This window comes from Sturnira hondurensis, unplaced genomic scaffold (genome assembly GCF_014824575.4).
Source record: "Sturnira hondurensis isolate 20B ecotype Veracruz unplaced genomic scaffold, ASM1482457v3 Scaffold0016663, whole genome shotgun sequence".
Lineage (NCBI taxonomy): Eukaryota > Metazoa > Chordata > Mammalia > Chiroptera > Phyllostomidae > Sturnira > Sturnira hondurensis.
Genome location: NW_028089294.1, coordinates 8,689,613 through 8,713,414, shown reverse-complemented (window position 1 = coordinate 8,713,414; position 23,802 = coordinate 8,689,613). Strand labels below are relative to the sequence as shown.

Sequence of the window (23,802 nt, the reverse complement as noted above, 5' to 3'; positions counted from 1 at the left end):
TTTAGGACTGTATAAATGTTGTAACTACTCCTTCATAGTTAAGCGAGAGCTTGGTGCTGCCGCTGGGTGGAAACAAGGTACCGGGCCAGATAAAACAAGGCGGAGGGCCACCCGTGGGCCTTGTGTTTGCCACTTGTGCTCTACATCCTTGATTTGGACCCCTGAGCTTCTGGCTTTTTGCCAAACTAAAATCACCTTTGAAAGGGAAAAGATTTCAGATCAGCAATGAGATTCAGGAAAATACAATGGGGCAGCTAATGGCAATCGGGAAAACTATGTGAGGTCCAAGCTGTCTACTTTGAAGGGGACTGTGTGATGTTTCTTGTATCTTCTTCAATAAATGTCTCTATTTGTCATATTACATGGCTGGATACCTTCTGGACAGACCTTGTATACCCAATAAAAATAAAAATATATACCAACACAAAAACTTGTATACAAATGTTCATAGCAGCATTATTTACAAGAGTCCCCCCCAAAAGCCTCAATCTCCACCATCTGATGCATGGGTAAACAAAATATGGTATACTTGTCTACCTAGGATTGGAGTTGCCGGGTCATATGGTGACTCCACATTTAACATTTTCAGGAACTGCCAGCTGTTCTCCAGAGCAGCTGTACCTTTACATGCTCACCAGCCACGTATGAGTGTTCTAATTTTTCCTCATCCTAATCAGTATTTATCTATAGCTTTTTAATTATAGCCTTCTAACCATATGAATTAGTGTCTCACTGAGATTTTGATTTGTATTTCCAAATAGCTAATAATTTTAAGCATATTCTCTTGTGTTTATTGGCCATTTCTGTATCTTACTCGGAATAACGTGTATTCAAAAGTTTGCTCCTTTTTCAGTTTGGGTTATTCTTTTATTGTAATAAGAGCACTTGATATGTTCACAGTTATAAGAGGATACAACTCATTTTCAGGTATATGATTTGCGAATATATTCCCCTTTTCTGTGGGATACCTTCGTACTTGCTCAGTGGTGTTCTTTGAAGGGCAGACATTGATGAAACCCAACTTAACTCTTTTTCTTTTGCTGCATGTGTTTTTGGTGTCACATCTAAGAAACCTTTGCCAAATCCACAATGACGAAGATTTACTCATGTTTTCTTCTAAGAGCTCTGTAGTTGTAGCTATGAGAGTGAAATTGTAGCTCTGTGACTCATCTCGAGTTCATCGTTTCATATGACGTAATACACAGTGGCTTATTCTCATTGTTTTTCCACGTGGATATCCGTTGCCCCAGCACTGTTTGTTGATAAACCAGTTCTTTCAGTGAACTGTCTTCACACCCAGGTCAAAAGCCAATCGATGTAAGAGTTTATTTCTAAACTCCGAGTTAATTCTCGATTAATCAGACTGTGTATCTCTTCTTATGCCAGGGTCTCGCTGCCTTGATTACTGTGGCGTTGTAGCAGTACTTGGTACCAGGAAAGTCCAAGTCCTCCACCTTTGTATCCCTTTTCAAGATTGTTTTGTCTGGGTCCCTTGCATTTCCATGGGAGTTTTAGGATTGGTTTGGAATTTCTGCAAAAGGACTCCCTAGTGTTTGACAGGAGTTGCATGGAATATGTACATCAATTTTGAGAATATTTTCATCTTAACCATATTATCTTCCAGTTCATGAACATGAGCTGTCTTTCCACTTATTAAGGCCTCTTTGTTTCTTTAAACCATGTTTCATAGTCTTCACGGTCCAGGTTTTGTACTTCCTTTATAAAATATGCTGTTCTTTTATTCTTTTTGAGGCTATTGTGAATGGAATTGTTTTGACATCATTTTCAGATAGTCCATGGCTAGTGTGTAGGTATACAGTTAATTAGAGTTTGCAGTTGTACCTGAAATTCTATAAACTTGTTAAGTTAGTTTTGATAATGTTTTAGTAGATTCCTTAGATTTTTTTTTTTATACGCAAGATTATGTCATTTGCAACTAGCGATAGTTTTAGTCTTCCCTTTCCAATCTGGATACCTTTTCTTTGTTTTCTTCCCTGATCGCCTTAGCTAGGACCCCCAGTACAGTACTGATCCACAGTGGTGAGAGTGGCCATCATTGTCTTATTCCTGATTCACTGCGAGGTGGGATGTTGGCTGTGAGTTTTCCGGAGATGCCGTTTACCAAGTTGAGGATGGCCCCTTCTATTTCTACTTTATTGAATGTTTTTTTATAATGAAAGGGTATGTGAGTCTGTCAAATGATTTTTCTATCATTGAGTTGATTGTGGTATTTCTGTTCTTTATTCTTTTGACATGCCATCATATTACATCATTTACTTTTGGATATTAAACCAACTTTGCATTCTTGGAATAAATTCCACTTGGTCGTGGTATTTAATCTTTTTTATATGTTGCCAGAGTCAGTCTCCTAGTATTTTTTTGAGGATGTTTATATCTATATTCATAATAAATATTGATCTGCAGCTTTGTTTTTCTTGTGATATCTTTGGTGGGAGTTCTCGTCAGTAAACCAACATTAGAGATAAGGAATGAGTTTAGGGAGGGTTTTTCAGGGCAGAGAAGAAAATTTTAAAGGCAGGGCATTGAGCCTTTAGCAGAGGAGCACAACCTGGAAACACAGTAGGAAGTTCACAAGGTTTCAGTTGAGGAACTGGTTTTGCTTCTGTCATTTGCTCAGTCTGTGACTTTAGCAAATTCCGTAGGATGCACTCACTTCTAAACTTGGGATGAGAATATCTACATCGGGCTTGTGATACTGGGATTACATAAAGTGATGCATATAGAAATAGTTTTGTTAAAGGCCAAGTACTGTTAAAATTACAAATTATTAAACCACATGGAGAGAAAAAAGCATATAGGTGGGACCCATGGAGAAACAGAAGAATATCACCTCCAAGAAAAACCTAGCTAAATTTTTGAGGGAGCACAGAACCCAATGTGAAGACAGGATCATTTCTTCGAGGTAGAGGCTGGTTTATCTACACAAATGGAATCTCTTTAAAGCTCACATTAGTGATGTGAATGTCACAGGCAAATGGTCCCCTTTGTTTGGAGTAGGGGGAAGTCAGCATCAATTTTGCTAAGGAGAATTTCTACTACTTGGGGCAAAGAGAATAACTATATGTTTTGTTTACTTCACATTGCTTGATCGCTTGTTACAAGAAATTATATTGAGTTTAGTAAGTTTCCATTGAATTATAACCCCCTGCCAAAAGACACTTTTCGAGAGGCTGTCTGAAAAAAACAGAAGAGGAAACAGCCCAGACATGACTTTGACTATGCCTCGCTTGCTTGCACTCCTTTCAGAGACGAAGCCATTCTGTGTGATCAACAACGTGGAGTATAACGATGGAGACCTGTTTCGCATGGACAGCTGTCGGTACTGCAAATGCCAAGGGGGCGTTTCCATCTGCTTCACGGCCCAGTGCGGCGAGCTGAGCTGTGAGAGGTACTATGTGCCCGAAGGGGAGTGCTGCCCCGTGTGTGAAGGTGAGGACTGTGCTAAGGAAAGATTAATATGAATGTTCGTGGCTCAGAGTTTCAGTGTCAAAACTGACCTAGTTCAGTCTCACCCCAAAAGAGAGGATAATGGAAGGAGTTCCTGTTTTACGTCATCTCGGTCTCTCTTTTAGGACCGATAATGCCACATAGACTGTGAAAATTCTGCCCCGAGGGAAGTCATGTCCTGGGTGTAGACAGCAGATCCCCTGTCCCCAAGGATCGACATGAGATGTCCCTCCAATGCTTTCTGTTCTGCCCCTGCCATTCCAACAGTTGTCAGCGAGTCCTGGGGACGTTCTGTTCCCCATGACCCTAGAATTCACCTCTCGCTCTCCTTGGATTGCTCAGCCAGGACAGGACAGCCCTCGTCACTGACAGTCTCAGCCAGTCAGCTCACAGGGGAACGCGCCCTGTGCCCTTCCCGTTACCCACGCCCCTCCAAGTGGGGCCAGGACTCTGCTGCTCCCCCTCCTTTGGGACTGTGTGGTGGGGGTACTGGGGTCCCCGTGTGGCATGGTGGGGCCAGCACCCGGAGCCCCATCTGAGGCTCTCAGAGCCCATTCGACGTCCCCTTCTTGCCTCCAAGAAGTGACAGTTCCGTATTCCTTCAGCAGGCTCTGCCCTCCCGTGTTTGGTATTCAGAAATAATACACATTATTTCAGAATGATAACTCTGAACCTCATTTACTGCAACTCATACCTTTTCGGGATTAAGATACTCAAGTTCAGAAACGCAGTCACTTGTCTGAGTGCACGGTGAAGCCAGGAACAGTGTGCCCTGCCTGTCTTTTGTCTTGCACGCTCCGCCGTTCCCCAGGAGGAGTGTCCCATGAGCCTGCTTGTGCCCGCTGGGTCTGGCCATCTGGAGTCAGGCGTGTCCATCTTGCCTGTCACATGGAGCAGGAGCACAGAATGCCGTGTCGTGTGCCATACTTCTCTCTGTTTTCCTAAAATCCCTTTCGGTGTTTGAGCTGTAGTTAGTACCTCGTATTGAAGATCAGAACATGTTTGTAGTATACCAGCTACAGTCCTGACCCTGAGCAGTAATTCATAGCGGTGAAGTCCTTTCCCCTTTTAGAAATTATTTTAGCCAACATAGGAGAAAGGTGGTTCACTCTTCAGATGTCTTTGGGATTTTTAAAAAGCACATAAACCTTTGAACCTTCCCCATGGATTTGTTCCCGGCCTTCTCCCAGTTAGCACAGTCTCTGAACTGCGTAGCAGTTGGTGGTGTGGAAACGTGGGTGTGAACCTCTGTGTAGTAATCGGGGTGAGTTGTGTGGGCACAGACCCGGTTGTGTCTCACTCCCTGGCATTCGGACCCAGGCTCAAAGCAGAAATGAAGCATGCAGTGTAATCGTCTTTAGAAAGGAATTCATAAAGTCTTATCTCACTCAGGGCTCTTGGCCACTTCCATCTCCGGGAGATTGGCTTTCTGAAAAGGTGTCTGTGTGATTCTGAATTTTTGCTTTTTTCTTATAATGCCCTGTGTGACCTCTTTAGAATAAAGAGATCCAAACTCAAAGGTGTGTGGACTTCCCTCCCATCACAGCAGCCCTTGTTTGTTGAGACCAGATTTTATGTGCTTCTGAAAAGAAGGAAATTGAATGATTTATTTAGTCACTCCCATTATCATGGTATTTGGGAACTTTGTATGCAGCATTTATGTCCTGGTTGAAAACATTTTATTTTATAGTAGCCTTGGCTGCTTTTGTTTTTCGTCCTCGCTTGGCTGCCCAGCTCACAGGGAGAAACACAGCGTAGGTTTCGTTTTCCCCGCAGGGCATAAGCAGTGGCCCCACCACGGTGTGTCTCACCCAGCCTTGTTGTGATCAAGGTCACAGTGAGAGCCTGTGCCCTCCTCACAGTTGTCCACACGGACCTCCAGGCGCCATGAGATAGAGTTCTGTTCGTCCTGGAAGCAACGGTATCACTGGAAGTTAGACGAGGGCATTATCCTTTCCACATCACAGGGAGTGAAACTGAGGTGTGATGAACATGTAAATGGACAACTTGGAAGGTGATGTCAGAGCCTAAGGTGGATCTGAGTTTTCTAATTGCCAACCCTCAGCTCCGTGCCCAGAGTTGTGCAACTTTATGAAGTGATAACACCCGCACACTGGTTTTTATGCTGCAGGTTCCCCGTCCTATGTGCTTGGGGGTGGACATAAATTCAGTGTGACGGTGGCTTTTGCATGTCCCTGGAGAGACAGGTACCTTGTGCAACCCTGAGCTGCTTGCTGCTCACAGCTGGAAGAGAACTGCCGATAACCAGAACCTGGGAGAAATGTGTCTACATTCAGGCAGAGATAAGACAGGTAGAATGCCCTAAATCTCACTGTGACTTACGCTTTCATTTAGATCCAGTGTATCCTTTTAACAACCCCGCCGGCTGCTATGCCAGTGGGCAGATCCGCGCCCACGGGGACCGGTGGCGGGAAGACGACTGCACCTTCTGCCAGTGCATCAACGGGGAGCCCCACTGCGTCGCCACGGTCTGCGGCCAGAACTGCATGAGCCCCGTCAAAGTGCCTGGGGAGTGCTGCCCCGTGTGCGAAGGTGAGTCTCGTCGGTTCTCCCGAGGCCCCGACGAACGAACGTCTTGTGTGGGATGAGCTGCTACCATTACGTGCTTGTCTGTTTGTTATTTCCTCAGGCGTGATGTTTGCCTCACGCCCTTACTAGTTGCCAATGAGTTTATCATTTGGGGGAAATGTTGCAAATTCACAGAGGAGGATCGTGGGGTCTGTTTTGCCACTGCAGATATGGTTTTCTGAATACTTCACAAGAATATACACATTTTAATTCAATTCACTTCAAGTCTAATTAACATCCAAAGGTCAGTGCAGTGAAATAAAATTGGAAATAAGACCCATGACTCCAGCATAGCCTGTTCGACCTGTGATGCTCCCATGAGCCCAAGAGTCTGAGCCGCTACAAAAAGAGCCTGGAGCCATCGGAAGTGATTCTCACTGCCTTCCGTCCTTACTCTGAGCGCCTGTCCTACTTCTGATTTCAAGGTGGCGCTGGCTTTGCGGTCCCTTTCAGGCCTGTACTTAACATCTTGGTTCCCACATTCACTACCTGTCCTCCCATTTAATGGAAAGGAGCCTGAGGCATCCTGAACCAGTCTTTTGTCTCAACCTCTATTTCAGTCCATTTCGCACATCCTGGGAAGATTCTTTACCCACTCATGCAGGTCAGTCTTCATCCTCCGTCCATTTCTGTTAGCACAGAAAAAAGGTCGGATATTTATACTGACCAATCGATCCAATAGTGAATATTCATCATTAAGCATATTTGCATAGTTAAAGTGAACTGAAGTGGGTCAAAAATTAATCTGTATTGGAGACAAATCCTTCTAGAATTTTAGGGGAAAAAATAGCTATTAAGGAACCCACAGCTCTTTCCAGGAATTCATTCAGTAAACCCAGTCCTCTATCCAGAAGTCTTCTGCTTCTACCGAAATGTTCATGAGCTCGCATTTCAGAGTCTGCCTGGCTTGCTGTGTTCACCTCTGAGGGGTTAGCATCATTAGCAGCCTTAAAAGTCATATAAAAATGTAAGCCCGAGGACTCCAGTTCCGTTGACATCACCAGTTCCTCACCATCACTCGCCTCAGCGCAGCCGCCACACGTCACAACTGTATAGCTTCCAGGTGACCAGCCAGCTTTGTGGGAATCACCCCCTCCCTCACGAGCACGCCCCTCCCACCCCCTAAAGGCAGCCAGTGGCTCAGGCCTGGCCGAAGGAGCGTACAGAAGGACGTGCGCCTGATGTACCCTTGGCGTTACAAGAAAGGGTGCCTTGCCCAAACCGATTAAGGTGGGACTGTCCCTCCCTGAGAATCAGAAGTGATCTGTTGTCAACTTGAAATATTGAAGGGCACGATAACGTAAGAAAAATTAAAAGCAGCACTATGTGATCCAGTGGGCCCTAACACTTTAACTTCAGGAACCTTGAATCATAAATGGAAAGTAAGACTATGAAAAGGCATAAAAAAAAAAAACCAGGGCCGTTCTGAAAGTGAGTGGAGGGAACGCAGCACTTCCACCCACTAGCGTGTGTCTTGTGAATAGCAGAGGGCCGTCGGTGAACAGAACTAAATACACGTGAAACTAACTGATTTGTTCTCACGCCTGTAGCTGTTTGCATGGGCCGTGAGGGCTGCTCTGATCACCTCACGTCGGGCGTCTGCGGCTCAGGCAGATCTGTAGTCGAATCTCGCCCTGTTTGGGGAGAGAACGGCAGCTTTGGTTGGCTGTCGATTCCAAAACATCATTAAGAACTTCTTGTAATCCACAAACACCACTGGACTCGAAGAGGAATGAGGGACGGCTCCCGGTTTACGTCACAGAAAATATTGAGGCTGTTTGAATTGAACCCAAGAGACAAAGAATGTCTGCATTCAGATTAGGTGGGGTGAGTGGTTTGCACGTGTACCTGACTTCAGTGAATCCTTACAACACCACTGTGCAGAAGACCTGCCTGGGCCATTTTAGAGGTGTAGAAATCAAAGTTTAGAGAGGTTTACATCACTTCCTCCAAGATCAGTTGCCGTTATGTAGCCTGAGCTGGGATGCAGCAGTCTGTTGGATTCAGCTGCATTTTTGTCTGCTCACACTGCTCCCGAATGTTGTCTCAGTTCGCTCACGCCCCAGTTTTTAGCTCTCCCCTTGCTGGTGCTGGGAGAGATAGGAGTGTGGTTAAGGGGTGGAAATCATTTGCAGTTTGACAGCTACCCCAGGTGTTTCTGACGTGACCTCCCACCTGCCCTCTCCTCCCCCATGGGGACCTCAAGGAAGGGGAACTTCAGGACACATCCTGGATTCGCTTCTTCAGCCTCATGCCCAGGCCCCCACCGCACAGAACTCAGCATCTTTATCCCAAGCTCACAGGTCCTTCTGGCCCCAGTTCCTCTGTGTCTCCTTCACACTCTATGTCAAACCTTTTCGAAAATTCCCGGTCTGGCTCTCAGAAAACTCATTTATCTTGTATGTCTTATTTTTGTTTTCAACTTAGGTAAGTAGTGAGTTTCGTATAATATTTTGTTTGCTTTTCAGTGACCCTCCCACTTTAAGCTGTAATAGGGGCGCAGAAAGTTTCTTTGGGGTGGCATCAGAAACAGCGCACAGCCTCAGATAATGGTGCTACTATACAAGGTCATTTATTATTAATAATAAGAAGAAACAAAAATAATATAAGGTGAATGATGCTACAAGGTTATTTGTTGTTAAGAAGAAGAAGCAGAAACTTACAAAATAATACAAGGTGAATGAATTGCATTATTTAGTTTGTGGGATCTGGAGAGAGTCAGTGGGAGTGTTTGAAAATATTTTTCTCAGCAGCATCTTTCAAAGGGATTTCAGGTGACTTCAGAAAAGCAAAAGGGTTGGATGAAGTAAGATAAAAGCAAGGTTAATGTGCAATACACAGTCATCCAGCATTATTTAGGGAAAAACAGAAACACTGGTGTTTATGCAGGTTATCCACACAATAAATTCCTCTGCACACAGTTGCATAACAAATTTGGGCCCTCGCCCTATTAGCTGCAATCCCAAGGTACATAGTCAGAGCCTGAAATTATGTGAAAGGACTCCACACAAAGATTGTGGGTTTCGATTTTTTCTAAATAAAGGACTGCATTACCAAATACAGTGTGTAGGACTTGCAGGGAGGAGGGACTGTGTAGTGGCTGTGGTTCTTATTAAAGATACATACCTTCCAAGTGACACCATGATGTGCTCGGTTACTCCTGGAGCACTGGGGACGTGATCCCGGGGGCCCGCGAAGACCAGGCAGTCACTTGACAGCTCACTCGATTCACAAGTACCTAAGTGCTTTTTAAATGGGCACTTAAATACTCTCGAAGTTAAGTCTTACCAAGTTATTGTCAACACCCAGTTCAGGTGTACAGATAAGCCATCCCGGTCGGTAGGTCTGTAACTGACTGTGTCCTTATGATTGGTCTGCTACTTCCCCTCTCCTCCTTCTCTTGTTCATCAATCACATCATTTCTATTTTCTGGCTCCTGTATGGAGCCAAGATGGAAATGCATGGAATAGCATATGAAGTTTGCAATTTAAGTGTACATCTGGAAGCTGTGTCCTTATCTCCTTCAAAACTAAAAACAAACAAAAAAAAGAAGGCAGCACAATTAGGTCTTCCTCAGCATCTTGCACTGTCTGCATCACTTATTTATAACCCTTAAGGACGGTAGCTGACATGTCTTGCACACTGACCGTGAGCCAGGCCTAAGTGCTGTAGGAGCATCAGCTCATTTGCTCCTTACAAGTTCCCTCTTTTGCAGATACTGTATCCCAAATTAGCATCCAAGAAACCAAAGTACAGAGGTCATGTAACTTCCTCAAGGTCATGCAGCTCTGAAGTGGCAGAGCACTGTGTCCGAGAGCCCAGGCCCTGGGCCCTGCAAGGCCCACTGCCTGTGATACACACAGGGCACTACTACACCCCTGGTTCGCCAGTGGTCCTAGAGAGACTGTGTCCCCCGTCAGCTAGAAATGTACCATATTAGTTCGGATCTCTAAAACAGCACCTGTCAGGTCAGGAGGTGCTCAGAATTGTCAACAAATAAATGATGAACGAGTGAGTTAGGAAGACCAGGCTAGCAAATCACACACAAGCAGACTCCTCTCACTGAGTCAGACTGCAGATTCGAACACAGGGTTTCCCAACCAGAGCCTCGGACACTGATAGCCATTGGGACCTCTGATTGGTTGAAGAGAGAATAACAATAGAATGTTTGTATGTGAAAATGTGCTCTGAGACCGGAACCCAGAGTGGACCGAGATGTCTAGAGGCAAGTTGGACCAGTTAGTGTCAAACTGACCACTCACCCTCCTGATGAGCACGGAGCTCTCATCCGTCCTCCAGGGGCAACCATGTGGCCCTCCGAGCCTGGGTGTGAGGTGTGGCTCATTCCCTCCCAGGTCAGCCCCTGAAATCTGGAATCACAGAGTTCTCCTGGGGCCTCTCCAGGCCCTCTGAGGCTAATGCCCACTGTCATGTTTAATATACTGCTTCTAAGACATGCATCGTGGGCGTGTAAGTACTGCTGCATTGTTGGTCTGGCTACTTCCACGGGCGGGAATTTTTATTTTAACATCACACTTAGCTATGGAGAATAATTTGCTAATTTGTTCCCAGTTACATCAGGTACAAATGCAGCCTAAGCTGATTCTTAATGTCAGAGGGACCCAAAGGACAGAGTACCATTTTCCGTGAAACATTTTGTTTGTTTTATAATTAAAGGAAAGATAAGGTGTTGGAGAGGGAATCTTTGGTTGCGAGATGCGTGTGGCCTGCCCATGAAGACTAAATAAGAAAAATGCAAGAGATGTGGGCAGGTGTGAGGCCAGCTTGGCTGCAACACCTGATGTGATAAGTCTTGATGCCAGGCTTGATCCGCCGCCTCCTCCCCCCCGAGCCGTGGCTGGACCCCACCCAGCTGGCTGCTCTTCAGGTCTGGTGTGTGCACTCTCCTCCTGGGAGGAGCTGGTGGTTGTGATGACCGTGGGGGTTTCAGAGCCAATGCCAAGAGTATCACTTTTCAAAAACTTACAGCAACCTAGGTAGTATTTTACAGGGTAACATTCAGTGATGTGTGTTGCCAGTAAGTAAACGCCAAACTCTGGTGGGGTGAATGGGTAGTTTCCTTTCTACTATTTCTCTTTCTCTGAGACCAAAGCAACATCCATATCCCATTTCAGATGGTAAATCAAAGAGTTGTCTGTAGATCATCAAAGCCGGGTAGTGGGCGTATGAGTGTCCATTGTTCTATATATTAATACTTCAGTACCTTTTAAAAGTTTTCTACAATGGAAACTTAAATGAGTGTTATTGGCAGAGCTGAGTTTCAGGCAGACCTAATCATTCTGCTGGACTTAGCCACCCCTCGAAGTAGAAGACTGAGACATACCCTGCGCCCAGATTACTTCTGATTCTCTGGATTTAAGATGAAATGTGATTGAACCAGACAGTTGGCTGCCACCTCGCTTTCTTGGCTCCCTCACCTGGGGAGTCCTGGTCCTACCTGGGAAGGTGTTGAGGAGAGGGTGTTGGGCATTTCTTGACCCCTGTGGATTTAGTAAACACATCAGTACCAGCTCCCCCGACAGAGTGCCTGCTGTGTTCTCGGCTCTGAAGGGCCATAGCCTGTGAGCTGTCCTTCCTTCGTACCTTGAACGTACTGCCCCTCTCCTCGCCCATCCAAGTTTCACAGAAGGACTATACTCTTTCCTGTAAATGCTGGTAGTTTGAACCAAGCTGCCCTTCAAATACGACGTCTACCAGCTCACCAGAAAAGTCTGTACCAGGCACATACCTGGGCAGGAATTCCTTGAAACCAGAAAAAATGTTTTCAGCCCTGCCCGTCCTACTTTCTTACTGAACAGAATCTCCGATGATTAAGCTACTGCTTCTGTGGCAAAGAGTCAAACATAGTTTGGCTGACCTGAGAGGCAGTGAAGTCAAAGATGCCACAGGGCCTCATGATATTACCATTCTAGTGTGTAACAGGGAACGAGACTCAGTTTATAGGTGGTATGGCTTCAGTCAGTATACCATGCCATCATTAGTGGGCCAAAAATAATCAGATATTCATAATATCTCAAAGAATCCTAGGCATGTTGTTTCATCCTTTAACTCTAAATATCCTGGAAACTAGCTCCATAAATGGAAGTTAAAAAATAGCACAGTCTGTTTTTTTGTTTGGGGGAGGGTTTTGTTTTTTTTTTTTTTTTGCTTGTCTAAACAAGGTCATACGGTGAGTAGCAAATGCAAAGCCAGTGACCATGTGTTAGCCTATGTCTGTAACCTGGGCATCAGAAATTTCTCATGGATGAATTTCATAGTGCTTTGATTTTACTTGGTCGTTTAAAATGCCTTTAGATATTTCAGGTCACATCAGCACATCACTGTTTGGGACTGATTCTGAGACGTAATCGGACAAACCTCTGCCTCTGATGGTGCAGCATTCAGAGCTGTGACTGTCGGGTAAAGGAAGCGGCCTGCAGGGGCCAGGGGCCTCCTTACTTCCCCTCTGTCTCTTTCCCTACAAGGGCATTACTGCTGGGAGTCTCATCATTTTCCTCCTGAGATAATAACTGGAGCTAATAGTTCAGACTCAGGCCTGCTAATTTTCATCTAATCAACAGAGGCAGGAAAACATAGTCTGGAATGCTAACTATGTGAATGAAAAATATTTAGTCATTCTGGAAATGATAGGAATGTTTTTCCAACAAACTTAAACAAACACAATCTCTACTGAGACTGTGTTAAACTTTTTTGGACAGGAGACAACTCTTAGGTAACCAAACAGGAGTTACTGAAGGTTATTAAGAGCCATGCCCTTCAGAAAAGGCGTGCCGACTTTGAACAGGAAGTTCCTATCTTCCTTCTGGTACAATTGTTCACCAGAAGTAGCAGAATCAGTTTCCTCTTGGCTTTTGTCAACCTCATAGAATTTAATATTTTAGCATTTTCTCGTTTTAAAGAGATTTTTGGCTTTACCTCACCATGGCTTTCTTAAACCATCTGATTTTAAAATTCTTGTCTTTATCATCTCTGACTGTTTGCCTCTATTCTAAGGACCAGATGGGTCTCAACAAACCTGTATTTAAAGCTCCCAGCAGCACTTTTCAGGTGAAGCTTGTTCATTTCCACCATACAAGGTCCGACTAGACAGTAATGAAATAATTTTTAAACATACCAAGATTTACATATTCAAGTGAAGAGGTCTTCGTTGCAAATAGTTACATGGGAAAACTGTATAGTTATTATAGAAATAATGATCATTCAGAATATTTTTGGTACCTCTCTGTTAACTGATGTGAGTGCTTGCAGTAAGTATATCCTTTCGAATAGTTTTAGTTCTGTAAGCCCCCGGCTTTAAAGCTGTCTCAGACTCTAGGAAGAGTGGTGTTCTTTTGCACCTTCATTGGAAAGCAATGGCCCTGCATATCAACTCGCTTTTTAAAACAAATCAGGGAGTCTCTGTTTTATTGGTGGAGCTAAAAAAAAAAAAAAGTTCAAAAATGGTAAGCTGTCAGTTTGGAATGGCCTCAGGCCTTGGATATTGAGAAGGATCAGCAAGCTCTGATCTTTACAAGGCCGTGACTCTCTCATGCTTTCTGGGAACCGAGTGTTTAAAAGGCTCCAAGTGGTTTCAGGCCGGATGGATTCAATAGGGACGCTCCGCAGGCCCGCGACAGAGACCCTGGGAACATTATCATCCGGGTGAGACACTCCCAGCATCGTCGTTCGCAAAGTGCTGGCTGAGCTGTCTCTCCTTGTCAACATGAGTTTTAGATCACGGAGGTTCTGAAACTGAGGTTTGCTGATCAAAGACAGCTTTTAGAGATGGGTCTTCTGTGTCCTCTTTCAACTCGAGAATGGCAGAACTACTAAAAGCTACCAAAACAGTCTGTGACACTTTGATGAGTTTGCCCTCAGCCCCAAAGATCCGGCACAGCCCCCTCCCTGAGGGAGGAAGAACAGGGTCAGCCAGGCACGCTGAACCATTGTTTCTACTCATATTGGATAAGCTGATTACCAAGAGATTTCTGTTCTGTTCGAGACGCCGGGGACACAGTTGAAATGCCAAACAATGGTGCCGCCGGACCGCTGCTCAGCAAATGTGAAAAGCGCCAGTGGCTGGTCACTAACGCGCCCCAAAGCTCACCAGACCATGTGAAAGGGCGTCGTCACGGACCCCGCCACATCCCAGACGCTTTTCATGTTATCGGCACGGATAGAAAGTGATGCTTAAGTTGCATAGGACCGGGTTTGGAATGTCAAACCAACGGCTATAGCGTTTGTCAGCTGACCAACTGAGGCGTCCGCACAAGGGCACCTAATTCATTTGCTCAGCCATCATCCGAGACCAGTTCCTAGCCAAGCAAGCAGGATAGTCATTACAACAACTGTAGCAACAAGTAATGTTCCTGTAACCCTCAGAGTCCAGAGAGTAGTCCCCTCTTCATGATCGGGGTTGAGCCTTGCTGCCAGGGACATTGTGAGGTGGGACTTCTGGGTACCCCCATTTTATAGATGCCCACAGGGGTCAGCATCACATGTAAGATCATGAGAGAGGAGGAACTTGGGCTAAGCCTCTTCTGACCCCCAATCCGTGTCCTTGTCATTGCTTCTCTGGAGTCCCCCATCGTGAGAGGGGAGAGGGTAAGGAAAATAAGGCCGTGAATATAAAAGTACCTGATCACCACTTCTCAGATTCCAAAGCCATTTTTGCTCCTGGCTCTCTTCTCGTTGCCGAGACCCAGTTGCTGTCATTTGGAGCTTTTGTGGCCTAGCCTTTGGTCCAGTTCTTTTCCGGAGCTTCTGCCTGGATTTTGACCTCGCTGTTTGACCTCCAGGAAAGCTTGCCTCCCCTTGTCCAGTCCTGCTTGACATACATAGGGTTACTCTCCATCCAAAGCAGGGAACGACTGTCCCAGCCATCTCTGCCGTCACGCGGGCCTCCTGCCCAGCTGTATTCCCATCTGGCCCTGGGTCCTGACCAGCAGCACTCAGATCCCCACCGAGTTAATGAATGAGCAACTCAGCGCCCCGCAGTGGGCCAGGCACTGAGCCACCATCACTGGCACTTGTGCGTTCTGGTCCCAACTCTTCCCTCTCCCCTGCTTGAGAGCCTTTACTTCATTACGTGTAAATTTGCTGAGCAAGCAGCCAAAGTGCTCATCCCTCAAGATGAACAAGATCAATTGCTGAATTGAGCGAGGTAGTCACAGAAGCGAATTCTCCAGGTAATTGAAACTGGGGTGAGGGGATCGGATTTTGTGTTATTTTGAAGGGAGACCTACAATGCTCTGTGTACTTTTGTGCCTTCTGAAGTCAGAGGTACAGATCATAACTGAACCCGTTTTAGGCAAATGAATGTCTCGGTTTGGACTGCTTGGGTGTGGAGATTGTCACTGTTTTCGTTACTAGTGCGTCGGGGTCACAGCAGCCTGCTGGTCTAGCCCGCTGCTCCCGCGCATCTCATTTACTGACAACCTGCTTTGTGCAAGGGACTGCCACGGTGAGGACGGTCCAGAGGAATGCACTGCCCGGTTCTCCAGGTTAGGAAATTAGAGATTCAGCGTGTTAGGGACAATATCGAGTGTGGGCCCTTCATCACAAAACGTGCCCTGACTGTAGGTAGGTGCGCTGGTGTCTTCATTTCCTCTTTGTTCATTTGCTAAACAGGAAATGGGGACACTCCCTCCCAGGCCCTCAACTGTTTCTCAGAGAGGTGGGTTAAGATGCCGAATTCTAACCACCTGACACTCCCACGTTGCATATAGCTGTCAAAGTACACATACACTTATAAATACAGCACACTTTTTATGGTTAAAGATTGCTCATATACGTTGTCTCTGAAAATGAACAAAATATATATAGGAATCAAATATGAGTCAAGCACAGAAGGTACAGATTATTCTTGGCATCCAGTCATTTCGTGAGCCCTTCCCCAGCTGAATTCCTGGGAAAAGGTGCTCCACTCTATATGAAAAGTTTTTGTTTTAGTTTGTCCTTTGTGATCTTATAATAATAACCTCAGAATCATACTCCCGTCTTTTTCTATTAAATATGAGATTGGTAAAGGAAGAAAAATATGTCCAACTGCCAAGGTTCCTTGGAAAAAGCAGACAAAGTTAATAAATAGGTCTAAAGTAAATATATGATTGCTTCTCTAGCTGACCATAAAATAATACAAATCATGGGAACATTTTCACACCATTCATTTTAAAATAAAGAAACTGCTCTGAGATAAGTGCTTTAGAAATTACAAGGGTGTGGGTGGTGTTATAAGAAATATATACAGAAGAAAAAAGGATAACCAAATGTGCACTGCCTGAAAGAATCTGAAAACTCTACTGTAGGAGATATTTTTCCACGACTTAGAGTTTCTAAAATACGCATTCATACCCCATGGGAATTCCCATTTCCAGACTAGGGAATTTTTGTATCTTCAATTTTTTTCTTATTATCTACATTAATAGAGATTTTCCTCCAGCTTCATTTGAGAAAAGTTTATCTTTGTAGTATTTCTCTTCCCACTCTGTAGTTATGTTGACAGTTTGGTGATTTGCTTGAACAGCTTTCTGGCTAGATATGGTCACATTTGAAAAGCGGCTATGGTAACAGAGTGGCCTATGAAGGCTCGATAAAGAAGCTGGGTTATGTCCTTTGGTCTTGTCTCATCCACCTCCATCTCCAGCTTTGTGGCCTGGACAGGCTACCAGTAAGTGCTAGGCTATAGGAGGCCTGATACATTCAGCCGTGTCAAGTGAGCAAAGCTCTGGAATTTTCCCATTCATGAGATATTCCAGTGCCTTAACTGAGATCAGCCCCCAGTTCCCCACCCTCCCAAACCCCTCCCCCCGAAAATACTGAGAGCGAGCCTGAGTTGGGTCTGCAAAGAAAACATAACTGTTCAGCTTAGTCTCTCACAAGCAAATAAGCAGGCTTGTGAGTTTACAGAGAAGAGCTATGCGAAGTATGCGAACCATTATTAAGAATGTGTCTGCTCTAAAAAAAACCTGATCTTTCTAGAAATTTGCCTACAGTGAGGTTCTTCCCGAAAGACTTTCTGTAGTGAGCAAGTGCGTGCCTGCACTGATCTGGATTTGGGCGAACGAAGGGGGCGGATGGAGGGCTGCTACCCACAGCCAGGCCCTGCAGCCCAGACCCCAGCACCGTGAGACGGCATTCCCAGAGGCGGTGGAAATCTGGCCCCGGCACTCCTCACCCTCCTCACAGCCGGAGCTGCTGGCGGACCCAGTAGGGGTGGCTCTGTGGCCTCCCACGGGCATGCCCTTCAGGAACCACCCCTCATACTCAACAGCTAGGAACGGGCCGCCAGCCTTCCTGGGGCTGCTGATCAGCAAGAGTGCTTCTCACAGTGTTCAGTGGAAACAGTTAGCGTTAGTTGCAAGAGATAACCAGCTGATAGTAATCAAGGTAATGAGAACCTTGTACCCATTAACTCCAAAGCAGAAGTTGAATGAGAGAATACGTGAGAGCCACCAAGTTTAAAGCATCTGTTAATATTTTCATTTAATCTACATCAACCTGAAATATAAAAAAACAGTTATGGTATAAATTTCTGAAATTTATACACAAGTTTCAGAAATCAGTTAACGTAATTATCACACATTTTTAAATACCTTAAGGTCAGAATATATTTTTTGTTGAGTTAGTATCCCAAACATGTTATTATTATCCAGTATGACAATAGGAGTGATACTAAAACTTTACATCAGTATCTTAAAAAGTTGAAATTGAATTTCAACTTTTACTTCCTTTTCTCCTTTTTGGAGAATTTTCCATAAAATAAAATAACAAGAAGCAATAGAGTAGAGCATTTACTTAGATTTGCTTAACATTTCTATCTCTTAGCCAATCAAATGTATATTTTATGGTCTCCTGCGGTGGCCTTAGAGTGTGAATAATGATTTTGTTTTAACTTTATACTCTTGACCAGATTGTGATCACAGTGCCTTAATATCCCCGTTGAAGAGAGAAAATTGCTCCCAGGAAATATTTGAGCATGAATATTAAATATTGGTGGTATCCTAGAAACTTAGCATCTGACCCTCTAAATCTTGAAAAATGTTTTCCTGGAAATGTTTTTACTGATCAGTGGTTTGTTGTGCTTTCTAGGATATGAAAGAAATAGTCTCTTCTAAATTTTAAATAACAAAAAAAAACCCCAACCAATATATGTTCATGTTGTTGCGTGTTATAATTGGTTTCCTTCCAAAATTTTGTTCTCTAGGACCTAGGGTAAGAATTGGTGGTTGACCATCTGCACTCCTGAGTCATTTCCAAGGATTCTTGTAAAAATCGCTCTTGAACATGTAAGGTGTTAAAAGAGTCTTTGCAAACCATTCAAGAAAACAACAGGTTGAGGAGAGTCATGATTCCCACTCAGATGCAGGGCAGGAAACAGCAAACTGACATAGACATAACAAACACCCATTTGTGTTCTTTATTGCTTCTAGGCTCAGAAAATATTTCTAGAATTCTTCTCCACAAAGAAGCTGTTCCAGGGTTCCCTTTAGAAATAGTTGTAGCCAAAGACAATGAATTTCTGCAGTTTGAAGCCTTCTTCCTTTGGAGGACGTTAAGGTATTTCTTTAATTCCTCAGCTGATTCAATACAAGATGAGATGGAATTTCAGGGTTATCCGGTAAGCAGTGTGAATTTCCTCTCACCAGATCATGCCTCTGTGCACGAAGCATTTTCTCACTCTCCTAAATGAAAGAGGCCCACTAACACGTCTCTGCCCGACCAGTTTAAAGGGGACAATTTTCTTTGCTCCAAGCAGCAGGCATTATATACAGTGATGCATTAGTGTCTGCAAGAGTCTTAGCAGAATTCAGCTGATAATCACCAGCCTTGTCATCAATGCTTCCGGAAAGGCGTGTATTTTCTGCATATCGTTTCACTATTGTACCCTATGTGACAGAAGAGCACAGAAATGTAGGGTTAAGTGAGAATCTTTTAGGGCAAGACCCATTAGGATATTTTCCATACTCAGGGCACAGCTGCATAGACTAGAGAAAGTGTGGGCTAATAACAATGCCTGGCACACACCTTTCAGAATGTTCTAGCAAGCAGAATTCATGCTTTCCATATTTCATTAACACTCCTCAAGCATCTGTATGTATTTTGGATTAGAAACAAGCATACTGTGGTACCCTGATCCTGGATTCTTCAAAATGACTCTATCCCCCACCACGACCTTCCTTGGACAGAAACTATACAAAAAAAAAAAAAAAAAATCTAGCCAGCTCTTGGTCACGTCTCTTTGAGGACTGTAAATGTCATGTTGATTTTAAATGCTCTATTTCAGGATGGCATCAAATGTGGCTCACTTTGGAGTTCGATATTTGGAATAAGAAATTGAATTTCAGCAGTTTCCCAGCACTTCATTCTCCAAAAAAACTGCCCCAAAGTTAGTATTAGAACCAGCTCAGAGGTTACATACTAAAATATTGGGCTGAAAGCAAATTTAGATCTCTTCAAGAAAATCTATCAGGTCTTTGCTAGATCATGTATAGTTGCCTATTTCTGACATAATATTATTCTTGCTGAGACCTAATGTTGACATGGCCCCACCTGGGAGGAGACCGACCGTGGCAGTGCTGAGCGAACAGTGAAACGGAGTGGAATGTAATGTCTGACTTCAGACAGCAGACCAGGCGACAACTGTTTGCCACCTGTGTCTATTACACATCGACAGTTAACTCCAGTGACTTAGGACAACAGCAGGAAACACCCCTAAAATGTGCATCATTACCCTCAAAAGGCTCTCATCTCTCTTTTTTTTAATCCTCACCCAAGGACATGCTTATTGAGTTTTGAAAGAGAGGGGGGGAAGGAGCGAAACATCAATCAATTGGCTCTCCTATGCACCCCAACCAGGGACCCAACTCACAACCTAAGAGTGTACCCTGACCGGGAATCACACCCGTGATCTTTTGGTTTGTAAGACACTCCTCCAACCAACTGAGCCACACCAGCCAGGGCTCAAAAGGCTTTTAAAATTTGTTCCAGTTTGTATTTGAAAAGGGAAGCTATACTTATTTGTTAAATATAGTAAAATACTGCATTGGCTAAAAAGCCCGTTTGGTTTTTCCCATAAGATGCCTCCAGCAGCACTTACTTTTCTTTAACTTCATTGGAAACGATTTTGTTAGATTGTATTGTGACAACTGTCATGTCAGCGTGCATTTCAAAAAAAATAAAACCTTCCCAAAATTGGTAGATTTTTGTGTAGCCATTTTAATATTGAAGATGGAAGAAAATATGCATTTTCACCATATTATGCTGTATTATTTCAAGAGAGGCAAAAACACAACTGAAATGAAGAAAAGATTATTACAGTATATGGAGAAGGTGCCGTGAGTGATTGACTGTGTCAAAAGTGGTTCGTGAAGTTTCTTGGTACTCTTGACATTCTGGTCAAATAATTCTTTGCCGTGGGGTTGTCTTATGCATTAGAAGATGTTTAGCAGCACCCCTGGCCTCTACCCACTAGAAGCCAATAACAGGAGACAGCTGACATACTCAAAATATTCAAATCAATGAGGTTATTGGTGAGAATCAAAACCGTATTATTTATTTTATGGAAAAAGCCATACAGATTTTTTGCAACCTAATAACTAATGTTGAACTTTTTTTTGAAATTTTAGACTTGTGTTTATATTTATTCTATCACAGAGTGTCATTGTGTTCAGCCTAATCTACTGAGGGGAAATTGAATAATTCCAGAGCAAATGAACAACTTTCATGAATAAATGTTTGTTGAGTTTTGGGTTTTTCTGTGTTTTAACATGAAGGGACTCAGAATGTGAAATGCATATCTTCTCAGTTTCTTCCATCTAATTTGTATCATAAATGAATGGAGAAATAGTAATTTTAGAGGCACCTAATGATTTTTTGTTGTTGTTGTTTCTTGCATTCTGCCCCATCGTTGAGGCCTGGAAGACACCCAGCAGGACTTGTTTTACCTTAAAATGTTTACAGTTGCACCACTGTAGGATCAGCACCTACGAAACAGCCCTTCCGTGTGTTTTTTGTTTAACTTTGTAAACTGAGCAAAAGCTGTCACCGAATGTTGTAGGGAAACACCGAACGTATTTCCTGTCCTGGAGAATCGTGTGCTTGCTGTGTGTCTGTGGCCATATGCTGGGCTGATGTAGCAGTTTGGGTAAAACGTGGGACTATTCATGTCAGTGTGGACGTTCTGATCCTCAAGCAACCAATTCATTTTTTTCTTTTTCTTTCTAGCCACAGACACAGTCCTAACCCCCTCCCTCATCATAATACGTGCCCAAAATAGCATATACATCACTGTTAATTCTCTTAACACCCCTCAAATTCACTGAAAGTAGAATGCCACACCGCCTCACATTATTATGTATTTTTGGTGTCAGCGGAGTCTGCCCCAAAACATATTTTTCCATGATATGTTTTCTGAAAGCCCAAGTTTCTCGTAAACCTAATTGTCAGTAAAGAACCCAAGGTTTTGGTCTGCGTAGATATACTGAGGACATTTCTGTACCTGTAAGCCATTTACACTCGGAATCCAACCCAAACCTCACTCTAATAATACAGTCTTTGTCAATCTGACAAAAAAAAAATAGGAATAATTTTGATTCATTCACACCAGATGGCTGTTGTTGTGTTGCCTGTTGTCGTTTCTTTATTTGACCATCTGAGGGGTGAAGGTCAGTGCCCCCAATGAAACAGTCAGGTGTTGCACGTTGTCAGATTCTTGCAGCACACCCGTGGGAAGTCGATGCTGTGGAAGGTGGTCCTAACCCCTTCCTCGGTGGTACGATCTCTGCTGCGGTCTCCTTGAATGTGACATACCCATCTTATATTTGTGGTTAGAATAATTTTGACAAAATATTGACGGTCTTAAGGCTGAAGGCTGAAACAGAATCATTACTTTGGACAGCTAGTAAGTGCAATGCTAAAAATAAACTATATGAGTTTCAAAACCAAGGTTATTGCTGGCAGACTTTAAGAGAATATGGAAAAGTAGCATTACTGTATTTAATCCACTATTGTTTTAAAACTTGCCTACGCTTAAGCTACTTTTTGATGTTTACGGTTATGTCAGAAATGATGCTTCAGGCATTGAAGGAAATTAGAAATGTCACAGCAGTGGAAAGTTTATGTAGAACTTTCAGGGTGATGTTCTCCAAACTGTGCTGTAATAAAAATGCAGAATGTGCCATGCCCTCTTCGTAGGAATTTTTCCTGGGAGCGTGCTGGGCAGAGCATCTCTTTAAAACGTCACAGTTGCCTACTACCTGGGAAGAGTTGAATCACCGGCCCCTTTTAGATGGTGGGTAAAAATTCAGAACTCCTGATCTCAGCAGTGGCAGCTAAAACACTTATTTTGGTCTCTCCTCCATGGGAACGGGGAGATGAAACGTGAGAAGACAGGGTGGACTCGAGGATGGAGTGCTGGATGGGAGGTCGGGGACCTTTGGTCTGTTCTATTCCCAGCCGGCTACTGGGTTGCTATGTAAACTTAGATAAGGCATGTACCCTCTCTGCACCTCATATTTTCCGTTTGTGAAAACGTAGGTAGAGACATTCTGTACTTAGCTCTTCAAAAAATATTATGAGAAGCAGCTTGTGCTGAAGACGTTGACAGTATCTTTGGGTTGAAAAGAGGCCACACAAGCACGTCAGTGTCTGTTCCCCATGACAGCACTAACCGCAATCTGATAGGCAACTGTCCCTGTTATTGCACGGCAGGGCAGGTCCCGTTACAGCGACCGTGGCATTGCACAGAAGCTAAGGGCGAGACCTTGGAGCCAGAATTCCTGAGTTTGAATCTTGGGTCTACCACTGACTAACTCTGTGACCTGGGGCAAGTCAGCATACTGGATTTCCTTATCTGTAAAATGGGGCTAACAATGGCACCCATGTCCCCGGAGTGTGACAAAGCTGGAAGGCATTAATGAAGAGGACTGCAAACATTACATATTCTTACTGCCCAGAACTATTCTCCATTATTAATGTGGTGGGGAAGGTGAAACCTCACCCCAGGCCTCGTTTTTTCTATGTGAGAATGGCTGCCCACTCTTCTTCCCAAAGGCTTAGATCTCACTCTGCTGTGTCCATCAGTCCTGGGCCCTGAGTATAAGCTCCTAGTCACTGTGTGACCCGTTGTATCATCTATAATAATTGAAGGGCTGTCATGTAAAAGATGAAGAGAAATCTAGGTGTTTCAAACTAGTCTCAGACACATCTCTGATTTATTAACTTGAAAATAGGCTAACATTTCAGAAGCGCTGTAAAACGGAGAGATCACTGACGGCTGGAGCAGCGTCTTGATTATTATAGAAAATGAACCCAGAGAACACCAGGAAGAAGCGGGAGAATAGTTAACAATGTCGACAGAGTTCACCTTAACCTCTGAAAGCAGCTTCCCACAGTGGCAACCCTCAGAGAAGTATTGTGTGAGGGTAGCAAAAAGTGCTTCAGAGGCTCAAGCATGAAGAAGTAGAGCTTTTGGATTGTCAAAAAATCTAAATAATACAAAGATTTTTTTTTTTCTCCAGGAGTTAAAGACATTGTGATGTGTTAGTGACTTGTACACTGGAAACCTGTGTGGTTTTACAAACCATTGTCACCCCCAATAAATTCAATAAAAGACATGCAAGTGTACAATTTCGAGATTTGATGAAAATTTATTAGTTTTTGTAATTGACGGCAGTGTGGAATTTCAGAGACTGAGTGGCATCTTAGAGATAATCATATGTTTCATTGATTTGTTTTTTCTCTTTT

At 43.9% G+C, this 23,802-nt stretch overlaps 1 protein-coding gene across 1 annotated transcript in view; it reads left to right on the top strand.

The window, feature by feature from the left end:
* CRIM1 (cysteine rich transmembrane BMP regulator 1) overlaps positions 1-23,802 on the top strand; it is a 178,140-nt gene that overhangs the window by 112,045 nt on the left and 42,293 nt on the right. The window contains exons 6-7 of the mRNA XM_037066568.1: positions 3,268-3,450; positions 5,824-6,021. Of these exons, the coding sequence (XP_036922463.1) occupies positions 3,268-3,450; positions 5,824-6,021 (381 nt within the window). The remainder of the gene's footprint in view (positions 1-3,267; positions 3,451-5,823; positions 6,022-23,802) is intronic.